General features: G+C 49.5%; 1 protein-coding gene across 10 annotated transcripts in view; it reads left to right on the forward strand.

Moving 5' to 3' along the window:
• Window positions 1–13,097, forward strand: part of Plekha6 (pleckstrin homology domain containing A6) — a 136,486-nt gene that overhangs the window by 91,241 nt on the left and 32,148 nt on the right. For 8 of the 10 annotated variants that reach the window (XM_055598097.1, XM_055598098.1, XM_055598099.1 and 5 more), the window contains exons 4-8: window positions 496–576; window positions 1,681–1,795; window positions 6,208–6,312; window positions 7,259–7,331; window positions 10,026–10,126. In XM_055598097.1, the coding sequence (XP_055454072.1) occupies window positions 496–576; window positions 1,681–1,795; window positions 6,208–6,312; window positions 7,259–7,331; window positions 10,026–10,126 (475 nt within the window). The other 2 variants (XM_055598106.1, XM_055598107.1) reach the window with 1 other exon arrangement.

Genomic DNA, 13,097 nt, shown 5'->3' on the forward strand with positions numbered 1-13,097 from the left:
TCCCAAGCCCAAGCTCCATCATGGAGTTTTCTGAATTTCCTGATACATTTAAAGAAAGAGATGAAAGAAAGAGAAGAAATAGAATAGCAGAGGAGTCCAAGGTCACAAGAGAGTTCTTTCAGCAAATTATGAGCAAGCATTTTCTGTGCGGAGCACTGGCAGGCGCTGTCCCTGGGAGGGACGCTGATGCATGAAATCTCAACTGTGTCAAACTCGGGTTTGGAAAGCCCCATATCACCCTCCCTCCCATCCCCATGGTGGCCACTGAGTGAGTGGAGAATAGCCTGGGGTCTCTCACAGGTGGTTAACACTGAGCCAGGGAAAGGTGGCTAGGTTTCACTCTTCCTCCCAACCCCACCCACCTGCCCAGGAATTCCCCTGTCCCCTGCTTGGGGAACAGACCCACAGCCCCTTCCATGGCCTGCCATCCTTTGGCTTGTGACTCTGCCCTCCACAAGCTGATGGTAGCTCTCTGCTCTCTTTTTTTCTCTGCAGCCACAATGAAAGACGCAACACATTTCGACACCCAGTGACTGGCCAGATCCCAGAGGAAAACAAAAAGTTTGACTTGAAAACGTAAGTTCCCCTCTGCATGCTTTCTGTCCTTTGCCACTACTGTCCTGCTGCTACCATATGTCTTGGGGCAGGGGAAGAAGGAGGAAGTATTTGGGGCCTTCACCACCTCTGGCCTCTTTTGACCTCTCCCCCACTGTCCCTGAGTTCTGGAAGAGAGCAGACTGATGTTCCCATCAGCCTGAGGGAATAAAAGCCTGCTCTCAGGTCGGGCTAGCACCTGGGCTCCACTGAAGGCAGCACTGGGGAGTATGATGTAATCCAGAGATCTAAGTGCCCATGTTTCAGTGTTTCATTGTGAATCCTGTCTCACTGAAAGGGATGATGTAATTCATAGACCACTGAGCTATTATGCCTTTGATCAATGACCCCCACCCTCATCCCCTGGAAAAATGCATAACTTTAAGTATGCCATTGAACCTTCAAAATAGAAGGCCAAAGGCCTGGTGGTGCATGCCTATAATCCCGGCTTCTTGAGGCTAGAGGATCTTGATTTCAAGGCCAGCCTGGGCTATATGGTAAGACCCTGTCTCAAAATAAGATAAGCAGGTAGTCCTTTATCTCAGAGTCTGTATTTTTAAACATACATGAACAGGAGAAAGCTACATGGGGTGGCACATGCCTATGATTCCAGAATTTGGTAAGCAGAGGCAGGGGAGTCAGGGTTGTCCAAGATCATCCTCAGCTTCAGTTTGAGGCTAGTCTGGGCTAGGTGAGACCTCCTTTCTTTAAGCAAACAAACAAGAAAACAAAAACAAAATAAGCCAGGGGCTGGAGAGATGGCTTAGTGTTTTTTAAGAGCACTGTCTGTTCTTCCAAAGAACCTGGGTTCAATTTGCAGCACCCACATGGCAGCTCACAGCTGTCTGTAACTCCAGATCCAAGGGATCTGACACCTTCACACCAATGCACATCAAATAAATTATATAAAAAATAAGCCAAAGCCATAAATGAGCAGAGAAGGGAGCCCTGAGTTGACTTAGAGCTGCCTCAGGCCAGGACTTCTGTGCTGATGCTGGGACAGTGGGGGCAGGGCAGGAGCAGAACGGTGCTTTTCCTCACTTATTGGCTCTGACCAGTTCCCTTCTTTTGTTGACCTGAATTCAGATCGGCCTTGGACATGTCCAACAAAACAGGTGGGAAACGTTCTGCTACCATCAACAGCGACATATCCAACCACAACATGGTGTCAGAAGTCCCTCCAGAGCGGCCCAACATCCGGGTAAGTCCAGCCCTCTGGCAAGCTGTCAGGCAGGAAACGCTTTGTTAAGAGACTCTCTGGATCTTTAGGAAAATCCTTGCCTGCTGGGCATATGAACAGACTGCAGTGAGCAGGCAAGGTGGTACAGGAGCAGAGGGGATGGGGAGAAAGCTCAGGCGAGTGCTTGAGCTTACAGAAGATGACGCTCCCATGGGGACAAAATCTCTTACTCTCCTCTAAGCCTCCTGTAAAAGATGTGGTATTTGGAGGTGGTCAGCATGAAAGGAGGAGATAAGGGGGCCAGGGAAGAAGAAGTCATCCAAGAGAAGGGAGTAGGATGTGTCCTTTGGGCTCAGTGACAGTGTGGAACCGAGAGACTTTGATGCTTCCTAGCACGGAAGACTGAGAGAGAACGGGAGAGATGTAGAGACACCTAACAGGTGAAATCACTAAGAGAGCAGCCAGGGACCGTGCTCGGGACAACACTCCAAAACCAGTGTGTGTCTGCGTGTGTGCTAACAAGGGCACATTGAAAACACAGCTGTGCAAGCTGCAGAACCTGAAACACATATTACTTATGTAAAATGTACAAAGATGAAGAGCAGGCCTGTGTATTTATAGACATGTCTGCAGCACAAGGGTATAACCACGGACAGGAGACCGATTTTGGGTCAGTGGCTGCCTTTAGGGAAGAGAAAGGTAACATCACTGAGAGAGCCTCAAAGGGAAGGTGAACTCTACCTGCCTTTTCTTATTAGGGAAAAAAAAAACAACAGAAAGGAACGATTGTCATGGTTTTCTGAGATACCTGAAATAGTTCAGAAAGATGTTTTCAATTTTTGTGTGTGAGAAAGAATTATGTATTCGGGTACATACAACAGTGGGAGGGTGCGTGTGTCTTTGGGCCCTGCAGATGCCAGGAGTCGTCACGTACTTTTTCAAACCTTATATACTTGTCTTTTTTTTTTTTTTTTTTTTTTTATTTTTGAGACAGGGTTTCTCTGTGTAACCTTGGCTATTCTGGAACTCGCTCTGTAGACCAGGCTGGCCTTGAGCTCATGTGCCTCCGTCTTTCTGAGGGCTAGGGATAATGCTGTGCATCACCACACCTAACTCAAACCTTATTTTTTTAAGACAGGGTCTCTCACTGAACTTGGAACTCACTGAAGCCTCAGGGAAACTTCCTGTCCCTTCCTCTCTAGTGCTGAGATTACAGGCTCTCCTGTAATCTCTTTTAAAAGCACCCACCTTTTAAAAATATATTTAATTTTTGTTAGTTATATGTCTATGCCTACGTGAGTAGGGACCCAGGAAGGTTTCATAGTGTATGAGGAGGCGGTTCTGGGATTCAAAGGATAAGTCTGGAGCGGGTGGAAAAGAGCATGTCTTCACCCATAAGGAAGCATAATAAACAGAGGCTCAGGAAGATGTGGAAGAGGCAGAGGTAGGGCCTAGGTGATAAACCATCAGAAGCAGCTCATAGACCAGCCGGATGTGGCAGACCTGGTCTTCCGAGTTGTGTGGAGAAATTCAGTTCTCTACATGATGAGGACTGCTAAGAAAATTAAATGTTTTTTACAGGGTTTGAATGTACATGCATTTGTGTGTGTGTGTGTGTGTGTGTGTGTATGTGTGTGTGTGTGTGTGTGTGTGTAAAATGTGGCAAGACCAAAAGAAGAACCTCAGGAAAAATGATGGTTTTGCCCATTGTTTTAGACTGATCAAGGCCTGAGTATCCTCACTTAAATAGCTGGCACTGGAAGAGCTGTTCCAGAAAGGAAGTGTGTGCATACACAATGTCTCTTAGTTACTTTCTCATTGCCATGATAACACCTGACAGAAATAATGCAAGCAAGGAAAGATTTATTTTGGCTCACAGTTTCAGAAGGTATCAGTCCACCATGCTGGGAAAGGCATGACAGAGTGACAGGAATGTACAGCAGAGGCTGTTCTCATCATGCAGTCCAAGAAGCAGAGAATACCCTTCAAAGCCCACTCTCTGTACATGACCTACTCCCACCAGCCAGGCTCCGCCTCATCACGGTTTCACAGCCTTCCAGAAGAGTACCACCAACTGTGGACCAAGCGTTCAAAATATGACCTTTTAGGGGATGCAGTTCACATCCAAACCATAACAGGCAGGTTCTAGAATCTGAGGAGGAAAAAAGGATGCAGCTCTTCCCAGTAGCTTAATCCAGAAGAAAAGTAGGGTCTTACAGCAGATAGGCAATGAGGGCTGAAAGGAGGTGTAAGGTGTGTGAGTGTGAGAGAGATCCTTTCAGATGGATCGCCCTGGCTGAAGAGGAGCAGCTAGAAGAGGGCGTCTTTTTTGTTTGTTTTTTTGTTTTTTGTTTTTTTCAAGACAGAGTTTATCTGTGTAGCCTTGACTGTCCTGGATTCGATTTGTAAACCAGGCTGGCCTTGAACTCACAGAGATCTGCCTGCCTCTACCTCCCAACTGCTGGGATTAGAGGCATGTGCCACCATGCCTGGCTTCCGAGGTGGGTATCTTGAAGGTAGATGTACATGTGTGCACGCCAGTAAGCACATGTGTGTGTGTGTGTGTGTGTGTGTGTGTGTGTGTTCACATGCGCACACGTGTGCGTGTGTTTATTCCTAGGGATGGGAACCAGGTTCTTCTGAATGCCAGGTGAGCACAAGCGCTTTCCTGCTGAGCAGCGTCTTAAGGGAAGGTTTGAGAGAAGATAGTCTTGGGGCAGCATCTGAGGAGGTGTAGACTAGAGGCACCATCCTTGGGAAGTTCAGAAGCAGCAGTGGCAGTGAAAGCAGCCATTTTCTAGGTAAAAGGGCATGAAATTGAGGAAGTGCATGCCCCAGTAACTACAGTTTCCCCTGTAAGTTGGGTTTGCTCAGCTGGGGGGCTGTGAGAACAGGGGAGAGAAAGGATTGGAGGGAGGGAAGACTTGGGAAAATGGCATGAAGGGGCAGTAGAGTTGCTGTTGGGGTCTCATCCTAACTGGGGTTGGGGGCTGGAGGTCCGTGGTGACTGTGTAGGTGCATTGAATCCCACCCACCCCCTTCAGCACTACTTTAATGCCCAAGAGTTCAGAGAAGACATGGGTGGTTTGGTTAATTTGGAACACTGAGTTTCAAAAAAGATGGAGCAGAAAGCCAGCTGATGGGGGTTTTTGAGTCTTGAAAAGGACAATAAACCAGGAAATAGTGCGTGGATCCAGCAAAGAGGGAGGAGCCGAGGAGCTCAGGCAAGGCTGAGAAGTGGCAAGGCTGGTAGAGTTGAGGAGGAGGGGTGGACCCCAATGACCGCAGGGTTGTGATCAGAAAATGCACCTGGAGGATTGAAATGCTGGTGGTGAGGTGGAACAGGTGCTGGCAGGGTCTGGAGGGCAGGCCCGAGCTGAGTAGCTGGTTCTCTGTGCGTGGTTTGGAGTCGAGGACATAAGGTCTTATAAAAGGATATTGGAGCCAGGTGGTGGTGGTACAGGGCTTTAATCTTAGCACTAGGGAGGCAGAAGGATCTCTGTGAGATCAAAACCAGCCTGGTCTACTGAGTTCTAGGACAGCCAAGGCTACACAGAGAAACCCTGTCTCCCAAAACCAAAATGGCATTGAATGGGCCGTTTTCAAGAATAGTGTGTTTCCCATGGTGATTGCAAGTCTTATGGTGAAGAGAGTGACTGACAACAAAATCCTTAGACTAAACAAATGAAACTGACCAATCAAACAAATCCAAACCAATCTGCTTCAGAAGCAGACAGTGAGGAGAAGGTTCAGACTGAAAGGTCAGCAGCAGATAGTTGCTGCTAAGGAGCCAGCGGACACTGTCTACCCTCCCAGCTCTGTGGGATCTCTGGTGTGGGACAGAAACAGGACACAGAGAGGATGGTGGGGGAGGGGAGAGTAACAGTCATGCCAGAAGCCTTGTGTAAGTGGTGGCTATAAGGAGAGGAGGGGAGGTGGGGAGAAAGGAAAGAGCAAATTGGGCCCTGCTGAGTGCTTGGAGTGGGGAAGACACTTGTTGCCGAGCCTGGTGACCAGAGTTTGATCCCCAAAACCCACAGAGAGATCTAACTGCAGGCCATTCTCTAACCTCAGCACCCACACCTTGGCATGCAGGTGCCCCTCCCAAAGTAAACAAATGCAAAAAAAGAAACCAGCATGCAGTCTTCTTTGATATTTCCTACGAAAAGAAAAGAAAAGAAAAGAAAAGAAAAGAAAAGAAAAGAAAAGAAAAGAAAAGAAAAAAGCTATGTAACAACTAGTATTGTTGAGACCCATGTTTGAAATCAGGAGAGTCAAAGAATTAGAAGACTGGCCTTTGAGTTAGTAGAGAATCAAAGCTTCTTAGCGGGAGGGCACCAGGCCCTGCCCACTGGAGAGATTAGCTGGGACAACAGAGTTGTGAGGAGTTGAGGGGAGTTGAGGGGAGCTGACTGCTGTCTTTGCCTCCCCAGGCAACACGAACTTCCCGAAAAGCCATTGCCTTTGGTAAACGCTCACACTCCATGAAGCGGAACCCAAGTGCACCCGTCACCAAGGCCGGCTGGCTCTTCAAACAGGTGAGGCCACCCTGCTATGTTGTGAGTCTTCTGTACTCAGGACAGCCCATGTGCTCCTTGGTATATTTTCCTGTTGTTTCTGAATGTCTCCCAGTTGTGTAAATGTTCAGAGAAACTGAAAACCTCCCCAGCCTGGCAGTAGGAGGCAGAGCAAAGGGGCAGAGAGAGAGGGGTAGAGAGAGTCAGGCAGAGAGAAAGATGCAGGGGAAGAAGGGCAGAGAATGGCAGAGAGGTAAAAAGAGGCAGAGGGGCAGAAAGAGAGAGAGAGAGAGAGAGAGAGAGAGAAAGGCAGAGACAGAGGCAGGCAGATCTCTGAATTCAAGGCCAGCCTGATCTGCAGAGCAAGTTCCAGGATAGCCAGGGCAACACAGAGAAACAAAGAAAGAAAAAGGGGGAGGGGGTTGAGGAAGGAGGGGAATAGAGGAAAGGAGGAAGGAAGGAAAAGAAAAAGAAAAAGAAGGAAGAAAAGAGAAAGAAAGGAAGGAAGGAAACCTCAAAGTTAACTAGGTCAAGTTAGAGGTCAAATTTGGGGTTCTAAGATGAGGCTCCTGATGGGTAGATGTAGTAACCCCATCTCTGCAAATCCCCTTACTTGGGGGTGGGGTGGCTTCAAGTCCTGGGGTTTACAAACTTTCCCTGGATAGACACTGCAATATTCTTGTCTGCTCTTCTACTCACTCATTGAGGGGTACCTCTTGACCCCTTTATCTTCCCCCCGGGGAGGCCCAGAGCATCAGAATGACAGAACTGGAAAGTCACAAGCAATAATCTAATGTCAGTTCCCAGCCTCTGAGATCTCAAGGGAGTTGCTGCCACGTGCTAGTGGCGATGCTGCAGCTCCAGCCAGGATGTCCTTGTAACTGGCGCAGAGCACTCTGACTGCATCTGCCTGCGCCTCCACACCCAGCTCATGGCCTTCCCGTCTGTCCCTCTGTGCGCCCTGCAGGCCAGCTCTGGGGTAAAGCAGTGGAACAAGCGGTGGTTTGTCCTGGTGGATCGCTGCCTCTTTTACTACAAAGGTAAGTTTGCTGCAGCACCATCAGGGTAGGGGAAACCAGGGGCCCTTCTGTCTCATCCTGTCTTGCTATTGGGCTCTGCTTTGGAAGGTCCTTGGCATCTGGGTCTCTCCAGGCAGGTTCCCATCGGCAGTAGGCCGTGGCAATGGCGGTGTCACAGCCCCAGTCTCAGGTTCATTCACTTGCTCATTCAATTCCTAGCCATCAATACTTATCCAGGAGGCAATAGGTCTGGGTCCCAAATGATGATACAGCAGGTGAATGGGGCGGACATTTGGGTAGTGAGATTTCTGGGTAAGGGGAGGAAAAGGACAAGGAGGAAGAGGTTACTAATTGCTGCTTGGAAGTCACCTCCTAGTAGAGGCTGATGTTCATTTTCCTCCTGGCCCAGCAGAATATATAAGCTGTTCCGGAGTATAAGAATTCTTACCATTTTATTTACTGTTAAGTCCACAGCACTAAAAGCTGTGCAGCAGGGCAGATGTTTAGCCAATGCTGGATAAACAACCCTCTACCCTCTCTGTCATCCCCACATTTACGTGAGGCTCTCCTGCCCCAACACAAGAGACCAAAGATCTGATGAATGCTGTCACAGCCTCCTCTAAGAAATTACTCTAAATTGTATGCCACAACACATGTCAGCAAGAACACAAGAGACCCAAGCAAGGGCTAATGACAGTAATGGCAACTTCAAATCAGACTGTGGTGGTGGGAAGGGGTGGGCAAGAGGGATGAGGAGAGGTTGAGATGATCTCTAAGCAACAGAGAGCATGTGTGCTTCACTTATCCACAGTGAGGAAGCCCTGGTTTCCTCCAGCCTCGGGGAGCAGTGTGATGAATCATTAACTCTGACAAACACAGGTCATGCCAGGCTCACCCTCTGCCCTGGAGCTGCTCTTCCTGAGTTGTAGCCAAGCAGAGGCCATGGAGACAGCAAGAGGGACAGAGGAAAGTCCGGAACTAAGAAATAAGACATTTCCCTGCCCTAGAACCAGCATGGGACAGGACTGAGGAAGGCATACCACATAGCCACAGAGGGATGGCCTCAGCATACCCCATATTAATCAATTTTCTGTGGCTAGGTAATTGATAAAAAAAAAAAAATGAGGTTTACTTTGGCCTTTGGATCTGGAGGCTCCGAGGTCTGCCAGCTTGGTACCAGCATCTGTTTAGCTGGGGCCGAGGCCATTTGTGCTGCTTTGACACATGTCAGAAAGTAGAAGGATGGGGGGGGGGCACATGGAAGAACACAAAGCAGCTTCACTTTGCAGCACCCTGCTCTGGAGGAGGACCCCACTGTAAGATGGGCATGTCATCTGGGCATACCTTTAAGCCCAGCACTTGGGAAGAAGGGGCAGGTAGATCTCTGTAAGTTCAAGGCAAGCCTGGTCCCCAGGACAGCTAGGGATTCATAGTAAGACCCTGACTCAAAACAAAACAAAGAAAATGGTCACACTTTCCCCTTAAAGGTCTCAGAACTTTTCTGTGGGAATCAAATTTCAACATGAGTGAGGGTGGGGACAAATGGCCATAACCAAACTACAGCACATTCTGAACACTGACCCACACTTAGCCATCTGAATGATGATAGCTTCCGTTTCCCCAGAGACAGCCCTGCGTTTCAGTCCCAAGATCCTTTTCTCTAGTTACCTATTTTTCATGGCACTATGAGAAGGACTGGACAGAGAAGCCAAGAAACAGACTATGAGTATGACCATATGTTGGGGAGACTACAACTTAGAGTGATTTCTTCTATATGGAAAAACACCTTGATGGTGTTTTCCTACTGTCTAGAAAACAAGCAGAAATACTGGGGAAGATTGGAGGACTTGCCATGGGCTCAGAGATGTCTTGAATGTGTCCCAAGGAATATTCCCACCCTTTCTGGTCCCCTATTGACAGCTGTAACCCTGGCTGGGTAATCCTTTGGGATTCAAGATGAATTGTGTTACTAGCCTGGGATGTGCCACTAGATTCTTGCAGCATCATGCATTCCTGTGGAGGTCAGGGGCCTTAATGGCTGCCACAGCAGGGAGGGGCCTAGCAGGCCACTGGAGTCTAGGAAGACCCTAGAGTCTTCGTCAAGCCAGGTGAGGTGGTTCACAGCTGCAATCACTGGGGATTCGGAGGCAGGGGAGTCATTAGCACAAGGCCATTCTGAGCAACATAGTAAATCCTAGGCCATGCAGGGCCCCATCTCAAATACACATAAGCAGAACATTACCCAAAGGAGCCGGTATCCATCCTGCCTCCCTACTTTATGTATTGCTGCTCCAATTGTCCTTATCAATTCAGGACAGACAGGATAAGGGTAAAGCATGCTGGCGTTGGAGTTAGGTTTCCTGCATTTTAGGACTGATTCCTCTTTTTACGGTTAAGGAACCTGGACAAATCACTAATCTCTCAGTTGGGGGGTGGAGAATAGCAGAGCTTCTTCATGGCATATTTAGGGGTGTTGGATCTACTCTAAGGTATTGAACAGGCCTGACACAGGGGACATGGACTATTCATTGATATTTATCCTTAGCATAAGGTTAAGGACTCCTTGCCTTTCCTTCTGCATTAGCACCACTCACTCGCATGCGTGGGCATGTGCAAGCACACGTACACACGGGCATGCACAAATGCACATGTGCACACACTCACAAATGCACACACGCATTCGAGCACACACCTTTGCACCTGTTTCTCCGGCAGATGACAAGGAGGAGAGCATCCTGGGCAGCGTCCCCCTGCTGAGCTTCCGGGTGGCAGCTGTGCAGCCCTCAGACAACATCAGCCGGAAGCACACATTTAAGGTCAGCTGGGCTTCCTCTTCCAGGGGGGAGAGGAGAGAGTCTGCACCTTTAGAACGGGGGTGGGAGCCTTAGGCTGTGCTGGGCTTCACTCTTCCTTTCTCAGGGGCCTGGTAGGAAATGGCACAGGTGGGCCGATGGTGCTGTGTCTCTCTGATGCTACATTTTCACCACAGAAGACATTGTGTCCTGAGCCTTTTGCCCCTTTTATCCGGCGGCCTGCCCCTGCCCCTCTACAGAGCAGAGCTATGCTGGGTGGGGGTCTGAGGTCTTTTCTGAATAGGTTTCCTTTCTGCTTTGAGCCCAGGGGGACAGAGGCACCCTTCCCCAGGTCAAACTTACTCAAATTTCAATCTTTAGAGAATACCAGGAGCCGAGTTTTATTTTAATCTTGAGTTACAAACCTTACAGAGATAGCATTACCCCCGGGCCTGTTGTGCTGGGATGGAACCCGGGACTGTGTGGATGCTGGGCAAGTCTCCTGCCATGAGATGTGCCCCTGGCCATGCAGACAATAATTTGAAAGAACAAGTGCAAAGGGAAATGGGACTCATCTTCTGCTCAGTGTCAGTCCCTCAGAACCCCTGGGGGACCTACTCAGCAAAGCTGTGCCTGCAGCTGGCTCATCTGAGGCCAGTAGTTTTCCACCTTTAAAAATTCATGACCCATTAAAAACTGTAAGAATCCCGTGCCCTTTGTGTTTTGTGATGCAAAATATCCTAGGCTCCTTTTCAAAATATGAAATAATGATGTCAACTCTGCATGTCTTAGTATAAGCCCACATCCCCCCCCAGTTGAGAATTGTTGTCCAAAGACCCTTAACACCCAACACTGTGGCATTAAAAAAATGTGTCAGAAACTACACCAGGTTGGAGCCTGAGCTTCCCAGGCTCTTTCTGCCCCACAGATTCTGGTAAAAAGGTGGACAGTGTGCACAGTGCCTGCCAGGGAACAAGGAGGGACATATTTGGCACATAATTAGTTTCCATCCTCCCAGGGTTTCGTGTGCCAGAGGTGTGAATAGAATGAACAATTAATAATACCCTGGCTCCGGGGCGCTGGGTTCTAGCTGGGAAAATAGGAACAAGCTGTTTAACCAACAAACAGTCCCGCTACACAGACACAGTCTCACCCACACACTATCCACAGCCTGTCTTGCCCTTCATACCAGACCTGTCAGAGCCACACACTCCACACTGGAGCCGTGCCAGCTGCAGGCATCAGATAAATGCTCTAGGGTAACTGATAAACACCCACTGAAGGGCCTAGAGAGCACCCCCATGCCTCCCAGCCCCTCACACCCTCCTCTTCCCTGAGTCGCACACTCCCTCTTTATGGTGCCCACGTGATAGCTGTGCTCAGTGGCCTGCAAAGGGTTCTGACTGGTGCTATTCAGTGTCCCATCCCCAGGGAAGGGAGGGGAGCTGAGACAGACAGACATCAGGCTTGTGCTGTTGTGGCCACCAAGCACACGTCTTGGATGGCAAATAATGAGGAGCCAGGAACTGTCCCTGCCTGGCTACAGCTGAATGCCTTAGCTTCTTCTAGCCCTTCCCTCTGTTCTCCAGCTCCTTTCATATTAGAAGCTAGTGCCCCTCCCTACACCCCATCAATAGCTCTGTCTTTTCCCAGGCCCTCTGCCTTCTCCTGTCACAAGCACTTGGTCCTGGGTCTGTTTGCTCCTTGTTCTTTGTGGCATGTTTTGTCCCCAGTGTGACTAAGCTCGAGTGCAATTTCTATCTTCCTTGTGACTGGTGCCCCAGCCAGTGAGCTGCTTTACACAGGTTCCTCACAGAATGAACAGACTCGTTTGCTGATTCCTGCCTATCCCACAATGCACCGCCAGTCCTGCCTGTGGCTCCCACGCCACCATACTAACCCTGTGTTCTTGTCCCAGAGGGCTTTCCTGGGCCTTGAGCCCTGCTATTCAGTTGCAAGTCCCAGAAACCTCTTGCCCTCTTTACAGCTCCCTTCCTGTCCATCAGTGCTGGCCCTGCCTCCTTCTGCTGAAGGCCTGGGACCAGCCCAAGGGAGGAGGCCTGGGGTTGGGTCCCAAAGAATCCCAGGTGAAGGTGGAAACAGAAGTGGGGCACAATGAAGGGAGTCTCCCAGAGGTTGGTCTGTATGTGGGCATGACTTGGCTGTTCAGGAAAGCCCTAAATTTAGCCAGAGGGCCCTGTCCTTTCTCCTTCCACTCCCATCAACCTATGGGTTAGCACCCAGGGGGGCCAAGGCTGGAATGAGACTCCTAGTCACATCTGGAGCCCCTGGTAGGTGATGTAAATTATAACTACCTTTTTTAGGAGTTGAGGGTATCACCAGGGAGTATGCTAAGGTTCCGGAAGGAATCTAGCTAGTCCTGTGGCCCTTTTTTCCCCCTTGAATTTTACCAGGCAGATTTCCTCTCCCTTACAACCCTTCGGTGGGTGTATCATTTAAACTGGAGCAAGATAACAACTTGTTTGCTCGGGAGCGAGCTGGGAGTAACGCAGGGGCTCCCTGACTTGCTGCATGCCACAGCCGGGATTGCCATTGTACATGCTCTCTATGCCCCAAACCTTGTTGGGCTGAGCTGGGCACTGCTGAGCGCTGTCCTGGGTGGTGACGCTGAGAGGGAACAGCCCATCTTGCCCTCCTCGTGCTCCTCACTGTCTGGTCTGTCTCTTTCTCTGGTGTCGGTTGACCTGTCTCTGCCTCCCCTTCTGGCCGCATGAGGACCCCCCTCCTCTGGACAGGAGCTCTCTTCTGGGTTCCAGCCCGCTGTGCCTGCTCACAGCCATCAACTAGGTAGCGTTGCGTCTGTTTGCTAGTGTGTGCCCTGCATGCCATGGATAGGGGATCAGGTGTTTCCTCTCCAGGAAGGGATAGGTCTGGCGTCTCAGTGGTGAAGCTGGGTGTTCGATGGGTTTGTTTAAGGGACCTCCTCCAGCACTGGGTAATTTTCTTTTCACTGAGGTGGAAATGAAGGAGAGGG

This window comes from Psammomys obesus, unplaced genomic scaffold, assembly GCF_907164565.1.
Source record: "Psammomys obesus unplaced genomic scaffold, mPsaObe1.curated_primary_1811, whole genome shotgun sequence".
NCBI lineage: Eukaryota > Metazoa > Chordata > Mammalia > Rodentia > Muridae > Psammomys > Psammomys obesus.